The sequence below is a fragment of the Haematobia irritans genome, chromosome 5 (assembly GCF_050003625.1).
Source record: "Haematobia irritans isolate KBUSLIRL chromosome 5, ASM5000362v1, whole genome shotgun sequence".
Taxonomy (NCBI): domain Eukaryota; kingdom Metazoa; phylum Arthropoda; class Insecta; order Diptera; family Muscidae; genus Haematobia; species Haematobia irritans.
This window is the reverse complement of record NC_134401.1, coordinates 22,851,006-22,873,931: the sequence shown is the minus strand read 5'-3', so window position 1 is coordinate 22,873,931 and position 22,926 is coordinate 22,851,006. Positions and strand designations below refer to the sequence as shown.

The 22,926-nt window shown below is 28.3% G+C and overlaps 2 protein-coding genes across 7 annotated transcripts in view; both read right to left on the bottom strand.

Moving 5' to 3' along the window:
- The window catches only part of Prosap (SH3 and multiple ankyrin repeat domains prosap), a 579,703-nt gene that overhangs the window by 510,453 nt on the left and 46,324 nt on the right, over positions 1-22,926 (bottom strand). The window lies entirely within an intron of this gene.
- On the bottom strand, positions 1,138-22,888 carry LOC142239572 (uncharacterized). Its single transcript, XM_075311364.1, has 6 exons — positions 22,730-22,888; positions 8,970-9,644; positions 8,218-8,724; positions 7,600-8,022; positions 6,540-7,383; positions 1,138-1,169 (listed from the first exon to the last, which is right to left on the bottom strand). The coding sequence occupies exons 1-6, from the start codon at positions 22,886-22,888 to the stop codon at positions 1,138-1,140; spliced, it is 2,640 nt and encodes an 879-aa protein (XP_075167479.1).

Sequence of the window (22,926 nt, the reverse complement as noted above, 5' to 3'; positions counted from 1 at the left end):
ATGTGCAAATAAAACTGTGAGTGATACTACCATTTACGTGATTAAAGACATTTCAATTAAAAAAATAAATTGGATCAATTAATTTCGTGATTGAATCAGAAAAAAAATTTTTTGTGTGTAGAAATAAAATTTTCACAAAATTTTATATAAAAATCAAATTTTGACAAAATTTTCTATAGAAGTAAAATTAAGACAAAATTTTCTGTAGAATAAAAATTTTGACAAACTTTTCTATAGAAATAAAATTTTTACAAAATTTCCTAAAATTTTATATAAAAATCAAATTTTGACAAAATTTTCTATAGAAGTAAAATTAAGACAAAATTTTCTACAGAAATAAAATTTGTACAAAATTTTCTACAAATAAAAAGTGTTTACAAAACTTTCTATAAATATAAAATTTTGACCAAAATTTTAACAAATATAAATTTTGACAACATTTTCTATAAAAAAAAATTTTAACAAAATTTTCTATAGAAATGAAGATTTGAGTTTTAGCTCGCGAAAAAATGTAATTTGTTGTTTTCTAAAGAAATAACTTTAACTTTAAGCAAGAAAAATTTCTTTGGTCTAAATATTTCGTTTCCTAGAAAAGATATTAATTTTTTCCGTGCATGAAATAAAATTGTATTCACTTAAGTGATACATTTTTAATTGTTTCCTATCTAGCATATAAAATACTTGTATTTCATATGTCCATACAAAAATATTTTACGCATATTGTGTAAAATACCCTGAGCCCTCTTCTACCTCTAAGGAATTTTATGAAATCATTTCACCCATAACAATATGTCACTCATTGTAGCTTATCCCCAACACCCCTCCACATCTTAAAGCCCCTTGAGAGTGAAGACAAAAAAGGATATCTTCTTTCTTTTGATGTATATTCCAGGTGGATAGCATTACATCTCGTTTTTTTTCATTTCTTTTCTTTTTGTATTTCCATATCAAAAGAATAACTTCAACTTTTTATATTAATGCTTATAAGGTAATTTTCTGGCTGCTCGAGTCTTTAAGATGTTCTTTTTCTTGTCATATTTTTCCTTTTTCTCTGTCACATACTTCACACAAGAAAAGAAGAAAATGCGAATTCATAAATAAAAGGAGCTCTTAAGATTTCTTCAAGTTGACGAATTTCTATTTCTCCTTCTTCTTCAACTCCTCGATTGCTGTGTAATATACAAAGAAATAGAATTTAAAAGAAATCCATTCTCGATTGATATTTGCAAAACAGAAAAGCTCATTTGTAATGAGAATTAAGATAAGCAGGCGAGAGATGAAGTATGAATGATATGTTCATGACATATTTCGTTTAGATGTGCATTTAAGCGTAAATTATTGACGGGATACACAAAATGGATACAGGGAAGTTACGAGAATAGAAATAAAAAAATTTTGACAAAATTTTCTATAGAAATAAAATTTTGACAAAATTTTCTATAGAAATACAATTTTGACAAAATTTTCTATAGGAATAAAATTTAAAAAAAATATCTATAAAAATACAATTTGAAAAAATTTTCTATAGAAATAGAATTTTGGCAAAATTATCAACAGAAATAAAATTTAGACAAAATTTTCTATAGAAAAAAAATTTTGACAAAATTTCCTATAGAAATAAAATTTTGAGAAAATTTTCGATAGAAATAAAATGTTGACAAAATTTTCTGTAGAATAAAAATTTTGACAAACTTTCCTATAGAAATAAAATTTTGACAAAATTTTCTATAGAAATAAAATTTTTAATAAAATTTCTATAGAAATAAACATTTTCTGTAGAAATAAAATTTTGAGAAAATTTTGTATAGAAATAAAATTTTGAGAAAATTTTCTATAGAAATAAAATTTTTAGAAAATTTTCTATAGAAATAAAATTTTTAGAAAACTTTCTATACAAATAAAATTTTGAGAAAATTTTCTATAGAAATAAAATTTTGACAAAATTTCTATAGAAATACAAATTTAAAAAAATTTCTATAGCAATAAAATTTGGACAAAATTTTCTATAGAAATAAAATTTTGAGAAAGTTTTTTAGAAATAAAATTTTGAAAAAAATTTCTATAGAATAAAATTTTGAAAAAAATATAAATAGAAATAAAATATTGACAAAATTTTCTAAAAAAAAAATAAAATTTTGACAAAATTTTCTATAGAAATAAAATTTTGGCAAAATTATGTATAGAAATAAAATTTTGACAAAATATTCTGTAGACATAAAAGCTTGTCGAAAATTTCTATAGAAATAAAATTTTGGGTAAATGTTCTATAGAAATAAAATTTTGAGAAAATTTCCTATAGAAATACAAATTTGAAAAAAAGTTCTATAGAAATAAAATTTTGAGAAAATTTTCTATAGAATTAAAAATCTCTATAGAAATAAAATCTTTTATAGAAATAAAATTTTGACAAAATTTCCTATGGAAACAAAATTTTGAAAAAATTTCTATAGAAATACAATTTTGACAAAATTTTCTGTAGAAATAAAATCTTGACAAAATTTCCTATAGAAATAGAATGTTGACAAAATTTTCTATAGAAATAAAATTTTGACAAAATATTCTGCAGACATAAAATCTTGACAAAATTTTCTATAGAAATAGAATGTTGACAAAATTTTCTATAGAAATAAAATTTTGACAAAATATTCTGCAGACATCAAATCTTGACAAAATTTTCTATAGAAATAAAATTTTGACAAAATTTTCTATAGAAGTAAAATTTTGACAAAGTTTTCTATAGAAATACAAATTTGAGAACATTTTCTATAGAAATAAAATTTTGACAAAATTTCCTATAAAAATAAAATTTTGAAAAAAATTCTATAAAAATAAAATTTTGACAAAATTTTCCGTAGACATGAAATTTTGACAAAATTTCCTATAGAAATACGAATTTGAAAAAATGTTCTATAGAAATAAAATTTGGACAAAATTTTCTATAGAAATAAATTTTTGAGAAAGTTTTTTAAAAATAAAATTTTGAAAAAAAAATATAAATAGAAATAAAATGTTGACACAATTTTCTAAAAAAAATAAAAATTTGACAAAATTTTCTATAGAAATAAAATTTTGACAAATTTTTATATAGAAATAAAATTTTGACAAAATATTCTGTTGACATAAAAACTTGACGAAATTTTCTATAGAAAAAAATTTTGAGTAAATGTTCTATAGAAATAAAATTTTGAGAAAATTTTCTATAGAAATAAAATTTTGAGAAAATTTTCTATAGACTTAAAATTTTGACAAAATTTCCTGTAGACATAAAATTTTTCAAAATTTTCTACAGAAATAACATTTTAAGAAAACTTTCTATAGAAATAAAATTTTCTATAAAATTAAAATTTTGACAAAATTGTCCATAGAAATAAAATTTGGACAAAAATTTCTATAGAAATAAAACTTTGAAAAAATTATCTATAGAAATAAAATTTTGAAAATAATTTCTATAGAAATAAGATTTTGAGAAAATTTTCTATAGAAATAAAATTTTGGCAAAATTATCTAAAGAAATAAAATTTTCTTCCTCAATTCTTGGAAGATATTTTTGGCACGAGTGACAACCGTGCTTCCAAAATATTCTGCAGACATAAAATCTTGACAAAATTTTCTATAGAAATACAAATTTGAGAACATTTTCTATAGAAGTAAAATTTTGACAAAATTTTCTATAGAAATACAAATTTGAGAACATTTTCTATAGAAATAAAATTTTGACAAAATTTCCTATAAAAATAAAATTTTGAAAAAAATTCTATAAAAATAAAATTTTGACAAAATTTTCCGCAGACATGAAATTTTGACAAAATTTCCTATAGAAATACAAATTTGAAAAAAATGTTCTATAGAAATAAAAGTTGGACAAAATTTTCTATAGAAATAAATTTTTGAGAAAGTTTTTTAAAAATAAAATGTTGACAAAATTTTCTATACAATAAAATTTTGAAAAAAATATAAATAGAAATAAAATGTTGACACAATTTTCTAAAAAAAATAAAAATTTGACAAAATTTTCTATAGAAATAAAATTTTGACAAAATTATATATAGAAATAAAATTTTGACAAAATATTCTGTTGACATAAAAACTTGACGAAATTTTCTATAGAAAAAAAATTTTTGAGTAAATGTTTGAGAAAATTTTCTATAGAAATAAAATTTTGAAAAAATTTTCTATTGAAATAAAATTGTGACAAAATTTTCTATAGGAATAAAATTAAAAAAAAATATCAATAGAAATACAATTTTGAAAAATTTTCTATAGAAATAAAATTTTGGTAAAATTTTCTATAGAAGTAAATTTTTGACAAAACTTCCTATAGAAATAAAATTTTGAGAAAATTTTCAATAGAAATAAAATTTTGACAAAATTATCTATAGAAATAAAATTTTGAGAAAAATTTTTATAGAAATAACATTTTTCTATAGAAATAAAATTTTGAGAAAATTTTGTATAGAAATAAAATTTTGAGAAAATTTTCTATAGAAATAAAATTTAAAAAACAAAATTCTAATTTTTAATAGAAATAAAGTTTTGGGCAAATTTTCTATAGAAATAAAATTTTGACAAAATTTTCTATAGAAATAGAATTTTGCCAAAATTTTCTATAAAAATAAAATTTTGACAAAATTTTCTATAGAAATAAAATTTTGACAAAATTTTCTATAGAAATAAAATTTTGAGAAAATTTTCTATAGAAATAAAACTTTGAGAAAATTTTCTATAGAAATAAAATTTTGAGAAAATTTTCTATAGAAATAAAATTTTTAGAAAATTTTATGTATATATAAATAAATTTTGACAAATATTTATGTATATAGAAATAAATTTTCACAAAATTGTATGTATATAGAAATACATTTGGAGAAAACTTTCTATAGAAATAAAATTTTGAGAAAATTTTCTATAGAAATAAAATTTTTACAAAATTTCTATAGAAATACAATTTTGAAAAAAAATCTATAGAAATAAAATCTTGACAAAATTTTCTATAGAAATAAAAAGTTGACAAAATTTTCCATAGAAATAAAATTTTGACAAAATTTTCTATAGAAATAAAATTGTGACAAAATTTTCTATAGAAATAAAATTTTGAGAAAATTTTCTATAGAAATAAAATTTTTGTCGAAATTATCTATAGAAATAAAATTTTCACAACATTTTCCATAGAAATAAAATTAAAAAAAAAAATCTATAGAATTAAATTTTTGACAAATTTGATCAACAATTTCAACTTAAGATTTTAATATGGTAAAATTTTGATAAAAGCTTCCTCAATTCTTGGAAGATATTTTTGACACGAGTGGCAACCGTGCTTCCAATGGCCGAATAATTTTTTCCTATGCGTTATGTTTTAAATTCCCACAATGAAATTAATTTCAATAACAAAAAAAAAACTCTTTATTAATATCATTTGTCATTCCACATAATTAACTCCATACTCAATTAGTGGCTTTAATGTCACCAAAGCTTGCTTATTATCCATCGACCAATAAGAAATTAAAAAATACATATCATACAATGAAAATTACCAATGGCATAAATAAAATTATAATTTAATTAAAATAATTTTCATACAAAAGAAAATCAACATTTAATAACATCGTACTGCTAAGAAGAGATTAATGATTTGTCAGAATGTATACTTTTTACTTAAAAAAGAAATTAAGTGTATTATCTATGCACTTAATTCATTAGAATCAATACTTTTCACTCGAAATAATAAATTTCACATAAGCGAAATAAATACGAATAATTGAGATAATTTCATTCGAATAAACTAAAGCTGAATTTTCTCTAGAAACGATACCCAGCACCCACGGCATATTTAAATTTTAATAGCCTTTCTCAATATGCTGGCACCAGCTTTAGTTTCACAAAATTTGAAATCGTTCGAAAAGAAAACCAAGAGATAAGATATCATAATTTTTTTTTTTTTTTTTTTTTATTTTTTTTTATTTAAGTCTATAGATACAATATCCTTACAGACTAATAATAATACTACATAACATATATACAACAATAAAAAAAAAAAAAAATGGGAAATATATTATAAATTATCATTCATTCATTCAAATAAAGAATCATTTTACGTTTTAGCATATTTCTATCCTCAGAAAGATTAATAATATGATAATACTTATTAAAATCATCACATAGGTGGCGAAGAGAATCATTATTTGCAAACTCTCTTTGGAAGTAAGTTATACTTAATAAACGGAAGTTCCTTGTTGGTCTAAGAGGTACAGTTAGACTAATACGACTCAAAATAAAACTCGAAATAATTTTCCCATGTATAATATTCATAATAAACGTGATATTTAACATTTTTCTTCGACTAATTAATGACGGAAGTTTAATTTGTTCAAGTCTATATTTGTATGAAGGTAGTGTAAGATATGTCCATCCTCGTTTTCTCAGGCAAAAAATAAGGAATTGTTTTTGAACTGATTCAATTTTATCCGAATATATTTTATAAACAGGGTCCCATATAACTGAGCCATATTCTAGGGTAGTACGAACAAGAGAAATGTACAGACTTTTAGTGACACAGTGATCATCAAATTCTTTACACCATCTCTTCATGAAACCAAGCGAGCTGTATGCTTTATTAATCATCATAGTTAAATGTTGTTTAAAATTTAATCTATTATCTAAAAGAATACCAAGATCAAGAAAAGTCTCAACCCTATCAAGTTCACGACTGTAAAGAAAGTAACTAGTATCAATGCGTTTAACTCTATAAAATGACATATGCTTACACTTTGAGATATTTAATTTCATCAAATTTATATCACACCACCCTAAGAAATTGTCAAGATCAGACTGTAATAGAGTTTGGTCAATAGGGTCATTAAATGAATAGAAGATTTTGACATCATCAGCATACATTAATACATGTGCATTTTTAATCACAAAGGGTAAGTCATTTATAAAGATTGTGAAGAGGACAGGTCCAAGATGACTACCTTGAGGAACTCCAGATATTACATCAAATTGATTAGAAAAAACATTCCTAAATCTCACTCTCTGAATACGTCCTATTAAATAGGAACTGATCCACTTTAACAAGGAAGAAGAGAAGCCAAGTTGTTGTAGTTTTCGTAATAGAAGCATATGATTAACTTTATCAAACGCCTTGCTAAAATCTGTGTATATTACATCAGTTTGTTTACCCATCCTAAAACCATCATTGACTAGTGTCGTTAATTCTAAAATATTCGTAATAGTTGACCTTGACTTTCGGAATCCATGTTGGCATTCATTTAATGCTGAGGAAACCTGATGCGTTATAAATTCAGTTACCATCTTTTCTAGCAACTTAGGAATAGCACTTAGCTTCGCAATACCTCTGTAGTTAGACACTTTAAATCTATTTCCCGACTTAAATAATGGAGTAACATATGATTCCTTCCAACATTGTGGGACGTAACCCGATGATATTGAAATATTAAAAATTTTTGTTAGAGGTACTTTAAGAGAATCAGCACAGTGTTTCAATATGTTTGGTGGTACCCCGTCAGGGCCAGGTATATACGAATTTTTTATAGATCTCAAATTTTGATAGACACTCTCAATCGAAAATTTAGATACAGTTACAGTAGGAAATTCAATAATATTAAATGGATATTCAGACTCGCAATCATACTTCACATCGGAATAAGTTGATGCAAAAAAATCTGCAAACATGTTGCTAATATCTACATCATTCTCAGCAAGAGAGGTATCGTTTTTAAGTGAATTTGGTAGTGTACTGGTCCTCCTTTTAGAATTTATAAATTTATAAAATGACTTGGGATTGGATTTCAACTGTTGCTTCATACTAGTTGTATAAATTCTATAGGCTTTCAAATTTTCAACATTGAACTCAGATCTAACAATGACATACAATGTAAAGTCAGATGATGAACCTGATCTTTTATATTTCTTGAATAACTTATTCTTCTTATTTTTAAGTCTGGCAAGATTACGGTTATTCCAAGGCGGTCCAAAAGATTTCACAATAACTTTCTTTGGGACGCACTTAGAAAAGCATTGAAATAAATAATCATAAAAATTTTTTATCGTTATATCAAAGTTTTCGTTGTTAATAATATCATCCCAAACTGCAGACGACAAAAGTGTATTTAATTTATAATAATCAGTTTTATGAAAATTATATACGTTTTCTTCATTAATTAGTATTCTCTTCTGATCAGTTAGTGATGGGACAAAAACCTGTGTCCGGAAAGATGGATGAAATTTATCCACAGGAAACGTAATAGAATCACATGGATTAATACAATAGTCAGAAGGCTGATTTACGAAGACCAAATCCAATATTCTCTTTTGAGAGTTAAAAACATTATTTATCTGAAATAAGCCATAATCAAGCAAGGGTTGAATTATTTTAATAACAGTATCGTTAGATGATATAGGAATGAAAGCATTTGTATCTCCAAATTGGTTCCATGAAATAGATGGCAAGTTAAAGTCTCCAAAAGCAAGTAGAAAATCGGAGGATTTTGAAGAGCTAAAAGCACTTAATATTGCAGAAATGTGATTTTCATATAAATTAGAACAGGAATTGGGAGGAATATATGAACATGTTAAAAATATATTATAGCTATTAATACGAATCTTCACAGCAAGTATTTCCATATTATGAATATTAGTAAGGATAATTTGTTCTGAAGGGAACTCAGCTGAGACTGCTATTAAAACACCGCCACCAGTCTTTTTCGACTTGTTTGATCGATCATATCGGTAGATATTATACTTTGAACAAAGAACTTCAGAATCATAAATATTATTTTTCAACCAAGTTTCAGTAAAAACTATTATATCATAGGTAAAATTAAAACTATTAGCATAAAGAGTATTTAATTTAGTGTTAAGACCTCTAACATTTTGATATACAATAGATAAGTAGTTTTTGGAAGAAAGTAAATTCAGTTTTTTGATGAGTTTTGATGTTGAGGTAAGCGAACCAATTCATTCCTTGGATTTTCTCTATAAATAAATTCATGGATTATTGCTCTGGCAGGCCAAAATTCAGGGTTAACGACAGTAGCAAAGTCTTCTTCCGGAACCAAAATTTTGAAGGATGCAGCTCTACGTTTTTCAGCATATTTAAATTTATAGACTTCAGTATCAATATGTTTTCTCAGCTTCCATTTAATATAAGAAGAAATTTCTTCTGGTGATGTATCTTCTGCAAATCTCGAAGCAAATATTGTTTTTTTAGGGGCATCAACTCGTAATTGTGGGGCTGTATTACTATCTACAGGAGTAGTAGAAGGTGAAAAAAATGAGGTTTGTCCAGATGGTGTTATAGATGTTTGATTACTGGGGGTAGCAGGTGGAACAGATGTCAGGAATTGAAAGCGATTAGAATTATTGTTATTGTTGTTGTTGTTAGCTGCTGTTTCATTAGGTTCTAAAACATTAATTGACGGAACTGAGTTATGTTGAACAGTAGGTGATTGATCTGCATTTTGAATAATAGCGTTATTTACTTCAGAAGGTTTTTTCCTCTTTCTGATAGAATCAACGGGTGAGTGAACAAAATTCTCCAAACAAGTAGCATTATTGAACATGTCTTTATATCTATCGAAATTTTCTTTTAGTGGATTTAATTCATTACTTATTAGATCAAATGTCGCCTTTGTATTTTTGAAAAATGCAAAAAATTCAACATCATAAATTTTGCATTTTGAACAGCACCAACGAAGTCCTTTATCATCTTGTAAGTTATCAACAACTCTAGCAGTTAATCCAATACATTTAGCGTGATATAAGGAGAGACACAGCCAACACGAAATTTATTGTCATTAGCATATAGACAATAGGTCTTTAAGACCGGAAGTCCAATGGCTAGCATTTTGTGTGAACTAATTAAGATTGTCATCTATTTTATATTATCATTATATTTCCACAAAATTAATTTTTGGTCAAATGAAGGTAAACACCAAATTGGTAGAGATCACAAATATAAAAGAAGAAAAAAATGGGAAATGTGTTGATTTATATGAATAATATCTTTATTTATTTATTTTTTTTTTTTAATTCTCCAGCGTTTTTCTTGAATGGACGCACGTTTCAGAATTACCACATTCCTCATCAGCATCCTCTAAGAATATGATTGTAGTACAAACCAACAAAACAAAACGAATGAAGTAGGAGGAAGCACGCTCAAAATAAACCCAGCCAAATGCACTCAAATCGTTGATTTGAAAGTGGCAAAGGCAAAGAGAAATGTTTGTACAAAGATTTATTTTGGCAAAGTCTACTATCATAAACCTTTATTTTCGGAAAGTTCAAGTGTGGTTAACTTTGGGTTTGGTGAACTACCAGAATTTGTTCTGATAATTGGTTGATAGTTTTGCTGCAAGTAGAGGATGCTGATGAGGATTGTGGTAATTCCGAAACGTGCGTCCATCCAACAATCTTGCAGTCTATAGGGCTTTGACCAAATAAATTTGACCCACATTATTTTCCTCTGTTGGTTAAATTACTCTTGTAGTCTAGTCAACGCAATAGTTTTTAAGCTGAGATCAAAACAACGAATATGATTGAAGTACAAACCAACAATAACAAAATAAAACGAATGAAATAAAATGTTGATAAAATTTTCTATGACAAAATTTTTTATAGAATAAACATTTTGACAAAATTTTCTATAGAAATAAAATTTTGAAAAACTTATACATAGAAATAAAATTTTGATACAAATTTATATAGAAATAAAATTTTGAAAACATTTTCTGTAGACATAAAATCTTGAAAAAAATTTCTATAGAAATATAATTTTGACATTAATTTCTATAGAAATAAAATTTTGACAAAATTTTCTATACAAAAAAAACCTTTAACAAGATTTTCCATAGAAATAAAATTTTAACAAAATTTTCTATAGACTAAAATTATGACAAATTTTTCTATAGAAATAAAATTTTGACCAAATTTTCGATAGAACTAAAATGTTGACAAAATTTTCTATACAAAAAAAACCTTTAACAATATTTTCCATAGAAATAAAATTTTCTATAGAACTAAAATTATGACAAATTTTTCTATAGAAATACAATTTTGACCAAATTTTCTATACAACTAAAATTTTGACAAAATTGGACAATATAAAATTTTGACAAATTTTTCTATAGAAATAAAATTTTGACAAATTTTTCTACATAAATAAAATTTTGACAAAATTTTCTATAGAGAAAAAAAAACTTTCAACAAGATTTTCCATAGAAATAAAATGTTGACCAATTTTTCTACAGAAATAGAATTTTAACAAAATTTTCTATAGAAATAAAATTTTGACAAATTTTTCTATAGAAATAAAATTTTGACAAAATTTTCTATTTTTATCAAATATTCTTTAGAAATAAAATAAATTTTTTACAAAATTTTCTATAGAAATAATATGTTGACAAAATTTTCTATAAAATAAAATTTTTACAAAATTTTCTATAAAATAAAATTTTTACAAAATTTTCTATAGAAATAATATGTTGACAAAATTTTCTATAAAATAAAATTTTGACAAAATTTTCTAAAGAAATTTTCTATAAAATAGAATTTTGACAAAATTTTCTATAGAAAAAAAATTGACAAAATTTTCTATAGAGAAAAAAAAAACTTTTTACCAAGATTTTCCATAGAAATAAAATTTTGACAAATTTTTCTACAGAAATAAAATTTTGACAAAATTTTCTAAAGAAATACAATTTTTGTTGTTTTTTTCATTTCAGCTTATGGTTTTAAGCTGAAATCAAAAAAAAAAAAAAAACAACAACAATGATTAAAGAACAAAATTTTCTATAAAATAAAATTTTTACAAAATTTTCTATAAAATAAAATTTTTACAAAATTTTCTATAGAAATAATATGTTGACAAAATTTTCTATAAAATAAAATTTTGACAAAATTTTCTAAAGAAATTTTCTATAAAATAGAATTTTGACAAAATTTTCTATAGAAAAAAAATTGACAAAATTTTCTATAGAGAAAAAAAAAACTTTTTACCAAGATTTTCCATAGAAATAAAATTTTGACAAATTTTTCTACAGAAATAAAATTTTGACAAAATTTTCTAAAGAAATACAATTTTTGTTGTTTTTTTCATTTCAGCTTATGGTTTTAAGCTGAAATCAAAAAAAAAAAAAAAACAACAACAATGATTAAAGAACAAAAACCAACAATAAGAAAATAAAACGAATGAAAGAAAGAAGAGGAAGCACGCTCAAAATAAAACCCAGCCAACTTCATTCAAATCGATGATTTGACGGTGGCAAAAGAAAAGAGAGATGTTTGTACGAATTTATTTCGGCAAAAGCCGGCTATCAATGTAAAATCTTTTTTCGGAGGGTTCAAGTGTGGTTTATTGTTGGGTTTAATGAACTACCAGAATTTATTCTGATAATTGGTTGATAGTTTTGCTGCAAGTAGAGGATGCTGATGAGGAATGTGGTAATTCCGAAACGTGCGTCCATCCAACCATCTTGTATGGTTTTAAGCTGAATCAAAAAAAAAAAAACAACAACAACAACGATTAAAGAACAAAAACCAACAACAACAAAACAAAACGAATAAAAGAAATACAATTTTGACAAAATTTTCTATTTTTATCAAATATTCCTTAGAAATAAAATAAAATAAAATTTTTACAAAATTTTCCTTAGAAATAAAATTTGTACAAAATTTTCCTTAGAAATAAAATTTTTACAAAATTTTCTATAGAAATAAAATTTTGACAAAATTTTCTATAGAAATAAAATGTTGACAAAATTTTCTAAAGAAATAAAATTTTGTCAAAATTTTCTGTAGAAAATTTGGGAAAATCTTCTGTAGAAATAAAATTTGGGAAAATTTTCTAAAGAAATATAATTTTGACAAAACTTTTAATATAAATAAGAGTTAGACAAAATTTTCTGTAGGAATAAAATTTGGCATAATTTTCTATCGAAATAAAATTTTGATAAAAGAAACAAAAGAAATAAAATTTTTACAAAATTTTCTATAGAAATAATATGTTAACAAAATTTTCTATAAAATAAAATTTTGAAAACATTTTCTATAGAAATAAAATTTTGACAAAATTTTCTAAAGAAATAAAATTTTGTCAAAATTTTATTTCTATAGAAAATTTTTTCAAAATTTTATTTTATAGAAAATTTTGTTAACACATTATTTATGTAGGAATAAAATTTGGCATAATTTTCTATCGAAATAATATTTTGATAAAAAGAAACAAAAGAAATAAAATTTTTACAAAATTTTCTATAGAAATAGAATTTTGATAAAATTTTCTATAAAATAAAATTTTTACAAAATTTTCTGTAGAAATAAAATTTGGCAAAATTTTGTAAGAAAATATCATTTTGACAAAACTTTTAATATAAATAAAAAAAAATTTCTTTAGAAATGGTTAGGTTAGGTTAGGTGGCAGCCCGATGTATCAGACTCTCTTAGACTATTCAGTCCATTGTGATACCACATTGGTGAACTTCTCTCTTATCACTGAGTGCTGCCCGATTCCATGTTAAGCGCAATGACAAGAGACCTCCTTTTTATAGCCGATTCCGAACGGCGTTCCACATTGCAGTGAAACCATTTAGAGAAGCTTTGGAACAATCAGGAATGTCACCAACATTAAAGGGTGATACGGTGAAAATTTGGTCAATATAAACTTGACGTATTTCTTTCAATTTTGCATTTAAAAAACCTGAACACACCTCATTTTGAAGGTGTGTGTGTGTAGAATGTTGCTCCTATTTTGATTTTGGAATTCACTCTTCAGTTGTCAAAGTGCCGTCCAAGCAAGAAGAGCAGCGTATCAAAATTTTGCTCGCGCATCGCGAAAATTCGAGCTACTCGCACGCAAAGCTGGCAAAATCGCTAAAAGTTGCCAAATCAACCGTTAGATTAGGTTAGGTGGCAGCCCGATGTATCGGGCTCACTTAGACTATTCAGTCCATTGTGATACCACATTGGCGAACTTCTCTCTTATTACTGAGTGCTGCCCGATTCCATGTTAAGCTCAATGACAAGGGACCTCCTTTTTATAGCCGAGTCCGAACGGCGTTCCACATTGCAGTGAAACCACTTAGAGAAGCTTTGAAACCCTCAGAAATGTCACCAGCATTACTGAGGTGGGATAATCCACCGCTGAAAAACGTTTTGGTGTTCGGTCGAAGCAGGAATCGAACCCACGACCTTGTGTATGCAAGGCGGGCATGCTAACCATTGCACCACGGTGGCTCCCTTACAAATGTAATTAAAGTGTTTGGGGAACGTTTGTCGATAGCCAGGTAGTCTGGATCGGGGGGAAATCGAAAACCGGAAGCCGCTGAGACGACAAAGAGAGTTGCCGGTAGTTTCAAGCGAAACCCTAACCTCTCTCTCCGAGATGCCGCAAATAAGCTGGGTGTATCGTCTACAACCGTGCATCGAGCCAAAAAACGAGCCGGACTATCGACTTACAAGAAGGTAGTGACTCCAAATCGCGATGATAAACAATATAAGACGGCCAAAGCGCGATCCCGGAGGCTGTACACGACGATGCTGACGAAGTTTGACTGCGTGCTAATGGACGACGAAACCTACGTCAAAGCCGACTACAAGCAGCTTCCGGGATAGGAGTTTTATACGGCAAAAGGAAGGGGAAAGGTAGCAGATATTTTCAAGCACATAAAACTGTCAAAGTTCATAAAGAAATATCTGGTTTGGCAAGCCATCTGTACCTGTGGCGTGAAACACAGCATTTTCATAGCTTCCGGGACTGTCAACCAAGAAATTTACGTGAAAAAGTGTTTCAGTAACACTTTCCTGAAGAAACACGGTTGTTCCGTAGTGTTTTGGTCGGATTTGGCATCTTGCCATTACGGTAAAAAGGCCATGGAGTGGTACCGCCGCCCACAACGTGCAGGTGGTTCCCAAGGACAAGAACCCTCCCAACTCGCCAGAGCTCCGCCCAATTAAGAAATACTGGGCTATTATCAAGCGGAACCTAAAGAAGACCAAAAAATTGCTAAGGACGAGCAGCAGTTCAAGGCAAACTGGCTTTCTGCGGCGAAGAAGGTGGACAAGGTGGCTGTACAAAATCTGATGGCAGGTGTCAAGCATGAGGCCCGGCAATTCGGATTTGGAAAAGCGAAAGCCTAACTGAATATTTTTCCTAAATTTTATACTAATTGAACTTGAAAAAGAAATTTAATTTGATTTTTTAAATAAACGATTTCACCGATTTACACGCGTTTTCCCTTGACCAAATTTTGACCGTATCACCCTTTACTGAGGTGGGATAATACACCGCTTAAAAACTTTTTGGTGTTCGGTCGAAGCAGGAATCGAAGCCACGACCTTGTGTATGCAAGGCGGGCATGTTAGGTTAGGTTAGGTTAGGTTATGTGGCAGCCCGATGTATCAGACTCACTTAGACTATTCAGTCCATTGTGATACCACATTGGTGAACTTCTCTCTTATCACTGAGTGCTGCCCGATTCCATGTTAAGCACAATCACAAGGGACCTCCTTTTTATAGCCGATTCCGAACGGCGTTCCACATTGCAGTGGAACCACTTAGAGAAGCTTTGAAACAATCAGGAATGTCACCAACATTACATTAAAAACTTTTTGGTGTTCGGTCGAAGCAGGAATCGAAACCACGACCGTGTGTATGCAAGGCGGGCATGTTAACCATTGCATTATTTTTTATTTCTTTAGAAATAATATTTCGACAAAATATTCTTTAGAAATAAAATTTTGACAAAATTTTTTTATAGAACTAAAATGTTGACAAAAATTTATATAGAAATAGAAGTTTGCAAAATAACCTTTTTTTTGGTTTGGTAAAATTTTCTCCAAATATCTCGGTATCGATTCGGTGAAGGTTTTGTCTTTGTATAAATACGTACTTATTCTATTGTGATTGTTCTATAGCTCTCACTCATACTTGTACAATTCAATTATTTACCTGTAAAGAAAAGAAAAACTCTGGCAGTTAATATTTATTTATTTTTTGTCTAGAAATAAAGAAAAAATGTGTAAATAAATCAATGACTCTACAAATACATACTCGTACATATCTCTATCACTTTAATTTGATTAATCTTTTATTTTTATAATTAATTCATTCTTTTAGATATCGCTGAAGTATTTCTTGACATTAAAAACTTACAACATAGATAAAGAAATTTAAAATAGGATATTGTAAAAACCAATACAACTCAATTAATTTCAATTGAAATTGATTTATTAAGAATAAAAATTGATTAAGTACGATATAGAATTGTATATTAAAAGTAATCTATATATACTATGTGGTGAAAGGGGTGCCACAGAGAAACTTTGAAGTTTCATATTTGTTTTGTATACGTATGTTAACAAATAACTCGCTTATATCAGAATTAGATTAATTATATTGTATAAAAACCACAGGCAGCCAAATATTTTGTGTTTAAAATTAATTTACTATATGTCAAATTGAATGAATTAAATGATTTGTGAATGAATTAAATTAATTAATTTTTGTAAATAAATTTCCCCAAAAATTACAATTCATTAATTATTTGCTATTTCACAATTCATTGTGAAATAGCTGATGTTTTTAGGTATTTATTGTGAATTATGAATACAACAAATTTAGTTCATGAGGTTAGCAGATTGTAAAATTCTTCTGTACTGCTCACTTCTTTTTTGCCCTGAAGCACCATCAAGATAAGCAAAGCTACTCCTCTCTAATGTATTGTTACAGATTGTGATTCTTATAGAAAATCCTAAAAACCCTAGTTCATGCAATGCAGTCTCATCAATCTTTGCCATTAAAGAATTTTAATTTAAGTGGCAAAAAAAGGGTGTAATTCGTAACAAAGGGTGGCACACTTTTTTGATAATTAGAAATTACAAATTAAATGCAATTACTGGATTGTAAAATAAATATTGTTTTATAATAACCTAGTAAAAAAAGCGTCACCAAAAAAGTAGTGAAAATGTTTTTTTCGGTTCCGCAAGTGGTGCAAAATTGGCGCAGAAGCGATGAATTTAACATGGGCTTGTCATAGGACAGATGTCCACGATTTCAGTAGCCGTTGCACTGAATCACTTGTTAAGGTGTGATGCGAATTCAGTGTTTTGGATGTGAATTAAGAAAATATGTGATATTTTGACAAATAAATAAATTTAAAATTTTTAGACCCTAAACCACATAGTGGTCAGGGTATAATAAGTTTGATCGGCCAAAAATGTGCCTACCAGAAATATTGATTTTAGACCCTATAAAGGGAGCCACCGTGGTGCAATGGTTAGCATGCCCGCCTTGCATACATAAGGTCGTGGGTTCGATTCCTGCTTCGACCGAACACCAAAAAGTTTTTCAGCGGTGGATTACCCACCTCAGTAATGCTGGTGACATTTCTGAGGGTTTCAAAGCTTCTCTAAGTGGTTTCACTGCAATGTGGAACGCCGTTTTGACTCAGCTATAAAAATAAGGTCCCTTGTCATTGAGCTTAACATGGAATCGGGCAGCACTCAGTGATAAGAGAAGTTCACCAATGTGGTATCACAATGGACCTAACCTAACCTAACCTAACCTAGACCCCATAAAATATATACCGATTGACTCAGAATCACCCCCTGAGTCGATCTAGCGTTTGGTGTCCGTCCGTCCGTCTGTCCATGTATTTGTTGTTCACAGGATTTTGGTCGCAATTATTAACCGATTTAGATGAAATTTGGTACAGGTTGTTTTTTGGGTACAAGGACGAACGCTATTGAATTTGGAAGAAATCGGATCAAATTTAGATATAGCTCCCATATATATGTATCGCCCGATTTTGCCAAATTTGGCCGTAAAAACTTATTTTTCAACAGATAGTTCTCAAAGTTGGCTAAATATAATCTTCTATACCTCTAACTGTATATGCGCAATTTCATCGAAATCGGTTCAGATTTATATATAGCTCCTATAGATATGTATCGCCCGATTTGTTAAAATTTGGCCGTAAAACCCTTATTTATCAACCGATCGTACTCAGAGTTGGCTAAATGTAATCTTCTTAAGCTCTAACTGTATGTGCGAAATTTCATCGAAATCGGTTCAGATTTAGATATAGCTCCCATATATATGTATCGCCCGATTTTGCCAAATTTGGCCGTAAAAACTTATTTTTCAACAGATAGTTCTCAAAGTTGGCTAAATATAATCTTCTATACCTCTAACTGTATATGCGCAATTTCATCGAAATCGGTTCAGATTTATATATAGCTCCTATAGATATGTATCGCCCGATTTGTTAAAATTTGGCCGTAAAACCCTTATTTATCAACCGATCGTACTCAAAGTTGGCTAAATGTAATCTTCTATAGCTCTAACTGCATGTGCGAAATTTCATCCAAATCGATTCAGATTTAGATATAGCTCCCATATGTATGTATCGCCCGATTTTGCCAAATTTGGCCATAAAAACCTTATTTATTAAGCGATCTTACTCAAACTTAGCTTACTCTAATCTTTTATGGTACTGACAATATGTGCCAAAAATAATCGAAATCGGTTCAGATTTAGATACAGCTCCCATATATATGTATCGCCCGATTTTGCCAAATTTGGCCGTAAAAACTTATTTATCAACCGATCGTACTCAAAGTTGGCTAAATGTAATCTTCTTAAGCTCTAACTGTATGTGCGAAATTTCATCGAAATCGGTTCAGATTTATATATAGCTCCTATAGATATGTATCGCCCGATTTGGTCAAATTTGGCCGTAAAAACCTTATTTATTAAGCGATCTTACTCAAACTTGGCTTATTCTAATCTTTTATGGTACTGACAATATGTGCCAAAAATAATCGTAATCGGTTCAGATTTAGATATAGCTCCCATATATATGTATCGCCCGATTTTGCCAAATTTGGCCGTAAAAACTTATTTATCAACCGATCGTACTCAGAGTTGGCTAAATGTAATCTTCTATAGCTCTAACTGCATGTGCGAAATTTCATCCAAATCGATTCAGATTTAGATATAGCTCCCATATATATGTATCGCCCGATTTTGCCAAATTTGGCCGTAAAACCCTTATTTATCAACCGATCGTAACCAAGGTTGGCTAAATGTAATCTTCTATAGCACTAACTGTATGTGCAAAATTTCATCCGAATCGGTTCAAATTTAGATATAGCTCCCATATATATGTATCGCCCGATTTTGAAAAATTTGCCCCTAATAACCTTATTTTTGACCATAGGGCCCTCATTTTCTAACTGATCGTACTCAAATTTTACACAAAGTTACCTTCTGTGGTATCAATCATACCTGCAAAATATTATACAAATTGGTTCAGATTTAGATATAGGTCCCATATATATGCATCGCTCGATTTTGTCATAGTTGGCCATAATACTCTTATTTATTAACCTATGTTATTCAAATTTCAAATTTTGATGTACTAGCTGATCGTATTTAGACTTACATGTAGCTCTTACATAAATCTATTGCCCTATTTGCAGAAATTTGGATTTATTACCCACAACTAATTGACCGATTTCCTCTTTTTTAATAATGAACTCAATATTAGTGGCATACTAACTATTTTGGTGCAAAATAAACTATAGCTCCTAATATTAGACCTTTCTGCTCAGATTGTGACAAGACACCCATAAACATTTACCCCCCCTTTATGTTGTCCAAAACCTATACCAATGATACCCCACAAATGCTTATGTTTACTACTTCAGTAGGGGTGGTTTAGGGAATGATATAGTCGGCCCCGCCCGACTTTCTACTTTACTCACTTGTTTTTTATGATTTTTAATGCATTATTACGCTTGCCTGGAACGTTTGATATCAAATAATTTCAAAAACTCGGAAGTTTTCTAGAATGGATTTAAATTTTTTTTTTCAGGAAAATTTAAATAATTTTTATGATTTTATTAACTCTTAATCTGTTTTTAACCTATTTCAAACAAAAAAATTTTAAATTTCCCAAAAAACAAAAAAAAAGGAGTTTTCACAAATTTACCTAAAAATAACTTTTCGTACAATTAAAATAAAGAACATCTTTGGGAGAACATTTTTGGAAGTGCTTTTAAAGTTGTGCCTTTAGAAAAATTTCCAATTTTTTTTTGCTGGGAAATTTATAAATGATGTATTCTCCGTTACTGTTTTTATGACCTCATCTCAACAATAGAAAAATTTGTTGATGTTTTGCAAAAAAAGAAGTTGTTGAGCCAGATTTTAGGATATTCTTCGCCATCGACGCTAACACCTCTCATATGGTTTGACAGAGAGCAGAAAAGGTGAAAGTCGGTAGGTTCAAAATTCACAGATTACATTGGATGTTGACGAATTTACCCTGCGAACTCTTGAAGCAAAACTCACTTTTTCAAGTTAGAATAGAATAAACCGTAAAGTGCATACTTTCAGGCGGATCCATAAAGCCCAAAAATATGCAATGTGACAATGGAAAAAATGTTTGTTTTTTGCTTAATACCCAGAATATATTTGGTATAACCCAGCAAACACTTTGTCAAGATTTTATCTAACATTAATCCGTCTTCTATCTTGAACAGAGGTATAAATCTTTAGATGCATACTCTCAGGCGGATCCATGAAGCCCTAAAAGTATGCTCTGTGGCAATGGGAAAATATTTTTTGTTGCTTAATACCCACAAGATATTAAGGTAGAACCCAACAAATGCTCTGTCAAAATTTTGTCTAACATCACGCCGTCTTATTGTTCTTGTTATTGCTTAGGAAAATAAGTAATAAGTTGTATACCCTCAGGCAGATCTATGAAGCCCTAAAAGTATGCAATGGAAATTTTATTTTTTATACCTAGAATATATTTTGGTATAACCCAACCAATCGGCGTGAGACGGTCACAATATTAAAACATTAAAATTAACCTCTCATATTGGGGAGCCTTGCACATACAAGGTCGTGGGTTCGATTCCTGCTTCGACCGAACACCAAAAAGTTTTTCAGCGGTGGATTATCCCACCTCAGTAATGCTGGTGATATTTCTGAAGGTTTCAAAGCTTCTCTAAGTGGTTTCACTGCAATGTGGAACGCCGTTCGGACTCGGCTATAAAAAGGAAGTCCCTTGTCATTGAGCTTAACATGGAATCGGGCAGCACTCAGTGATAAGAGAGAAGTTCACCAATGTGGTATCACAATGGATTGAATAGTCTAAGTGAGCCTGATACATCGGGCTGCCACCTAACCAAACCTAACCTAACCCAACAAAAACTCTGTTTAAATGTTATCAAACCTTAATCCGTCTTAAATAAATCTTAAGGTGCATACTTTATAAATAAATCTTAAGGTGCATACTTTCAGGCAGACTCATGAATCCTCCAAAAGTATACAATTTTCTAATGCGAAAATTTATTATAATAATTCCAACAAAAACTCCATTTTCCGTTTTCTCTTGGGCAGAGCTGCTTTTGAAAAAAAGAACATTGAGAGAAAATCAATATCTGCCAGGGATGGAAAATACAATTTTTAAGGAAGTACAAAAAAGGTATTTTTTTGAGCGGAAAGGTACTTTTTACTAAATTTCAACAAAAATTTCACTCGAAGATTATTGTCAAGAGACTGAATTTTAAAGAAAATAAAATTTTGACAAAATTTTCTATATAAATAAAATTTTGCAAACATTTTCTATAGAAATAAAATTTTGCAAAAAAAATCTACAGAAAAAAATTTTGCAAAATTTTTTCTATAGAAATAAAATTTTGCAAAAATTTCCTATAGAAATAAAATGATTACAAAATTTTCAATTGAAATAAAATTTTGACAAAATTTTCTATAAAAATAAAATTTTGCAAAAATTCTATATAGAAATAAAATTTTGACAACATTTTCTACCAAAATAAAAAATCGATAATATAGAATCGCATTTTTTTTTCGACTAAAACATTCTTGAAGTTCAATAAAATCCTGTTTTTGACTATGTCTTTTACAAAATCGAGATTTTCTTCCCACATGAACATGTCTGTTTTGCCATATTTGTAAAAGGCTATTAGCAAATAAGGGTGATAAAGACTTTCTCAAAATATTAAAATATTTTGTCAAAGCTATTGTACCATAAATCTGATATCGACTCAAAAATGTCTACACAAAAGGTACTAAATCCTTCGCGGGAGTACTACTGTACTGACCGGGGTGAAAAAGTATTGAAAAAAGTACTATAGTACTGCATTTTCCATCCCTGATATCTGCACATAGGCCTTTCAATAAAAGTGAGCGGGGTTATATCAAAAACTAATTGTTTTTCAATTATTTTATTATTCATAGATTTTATACAAATTTTAATATTTCACCTAAAGACTAAATATTTATTGTTTATTGTTCTTGTTTTTTTGTTTGTTTTTGTTTTTTCTTTTTTTTTTTTTGTTTTTTGGCTACTAATATTTTTAATATAAAATATCATTAATATTCATTCTCACTCAATAAAAAACAGTTTGTCCCCAGGCGTGGTTTCCATTTCATCCGAAAGCAAGTGACCCAAAAAACCCTCTTACAATATTCCACGCGAAACATCACTGGCAACAAAATATTTTCTTTCTTTCACCTTTCGTTATTTACAAAAAACAAAAATCTAGAATACCATTAAAGGTACTGACAACTTCTCATAAATATTACCCCTGGAAATAATGGAATAAAAAAAAAAAAACAACACAAGTGCTATATAGCATAGAACATAAAGCAGCCCATAATCGAACATTGCTTCATAATGACCTTAGATGAGGAGAACGATGTGTACATGACGGATTGCTGGACGCATAGCTGAGACGGACACTTATCTTCTACTGTGTAAGCCAAACAATAGATTTGTTCCAAGACATTGGCCACTTTGGCTGGCCATCGCATCTCGCACACACACTCTATGTCTGCCATGGTACTTAGTTTTGGGTTGATAGCCTAAGGCGCTCTGG

Bases quoted from the DNA above. Each gene is read 5' to 3' on its own strand.
- LOC142239572 (XM_075311364.1), bottom strand. From the start codon at position 22,888: ATGGCAGACATAGAGTGTGTGTGCGAGATGCGATGGCCAGCCAAAGTG. The intron at 8,725-8,969 runs GTTCGCTTACCT...CGATCAAACAAG, and splicing joins AAAATCCAAGGAATGAATTG to TCGAAAAAGACTGGTGGCGG. The intron at 7,384-7,599 runs GTAACTGTATCT...CCATTATTTAAG, and splicing joins ATATTATTGAATTTCCTACT to TCGGGAAATAGATTTAAAGT.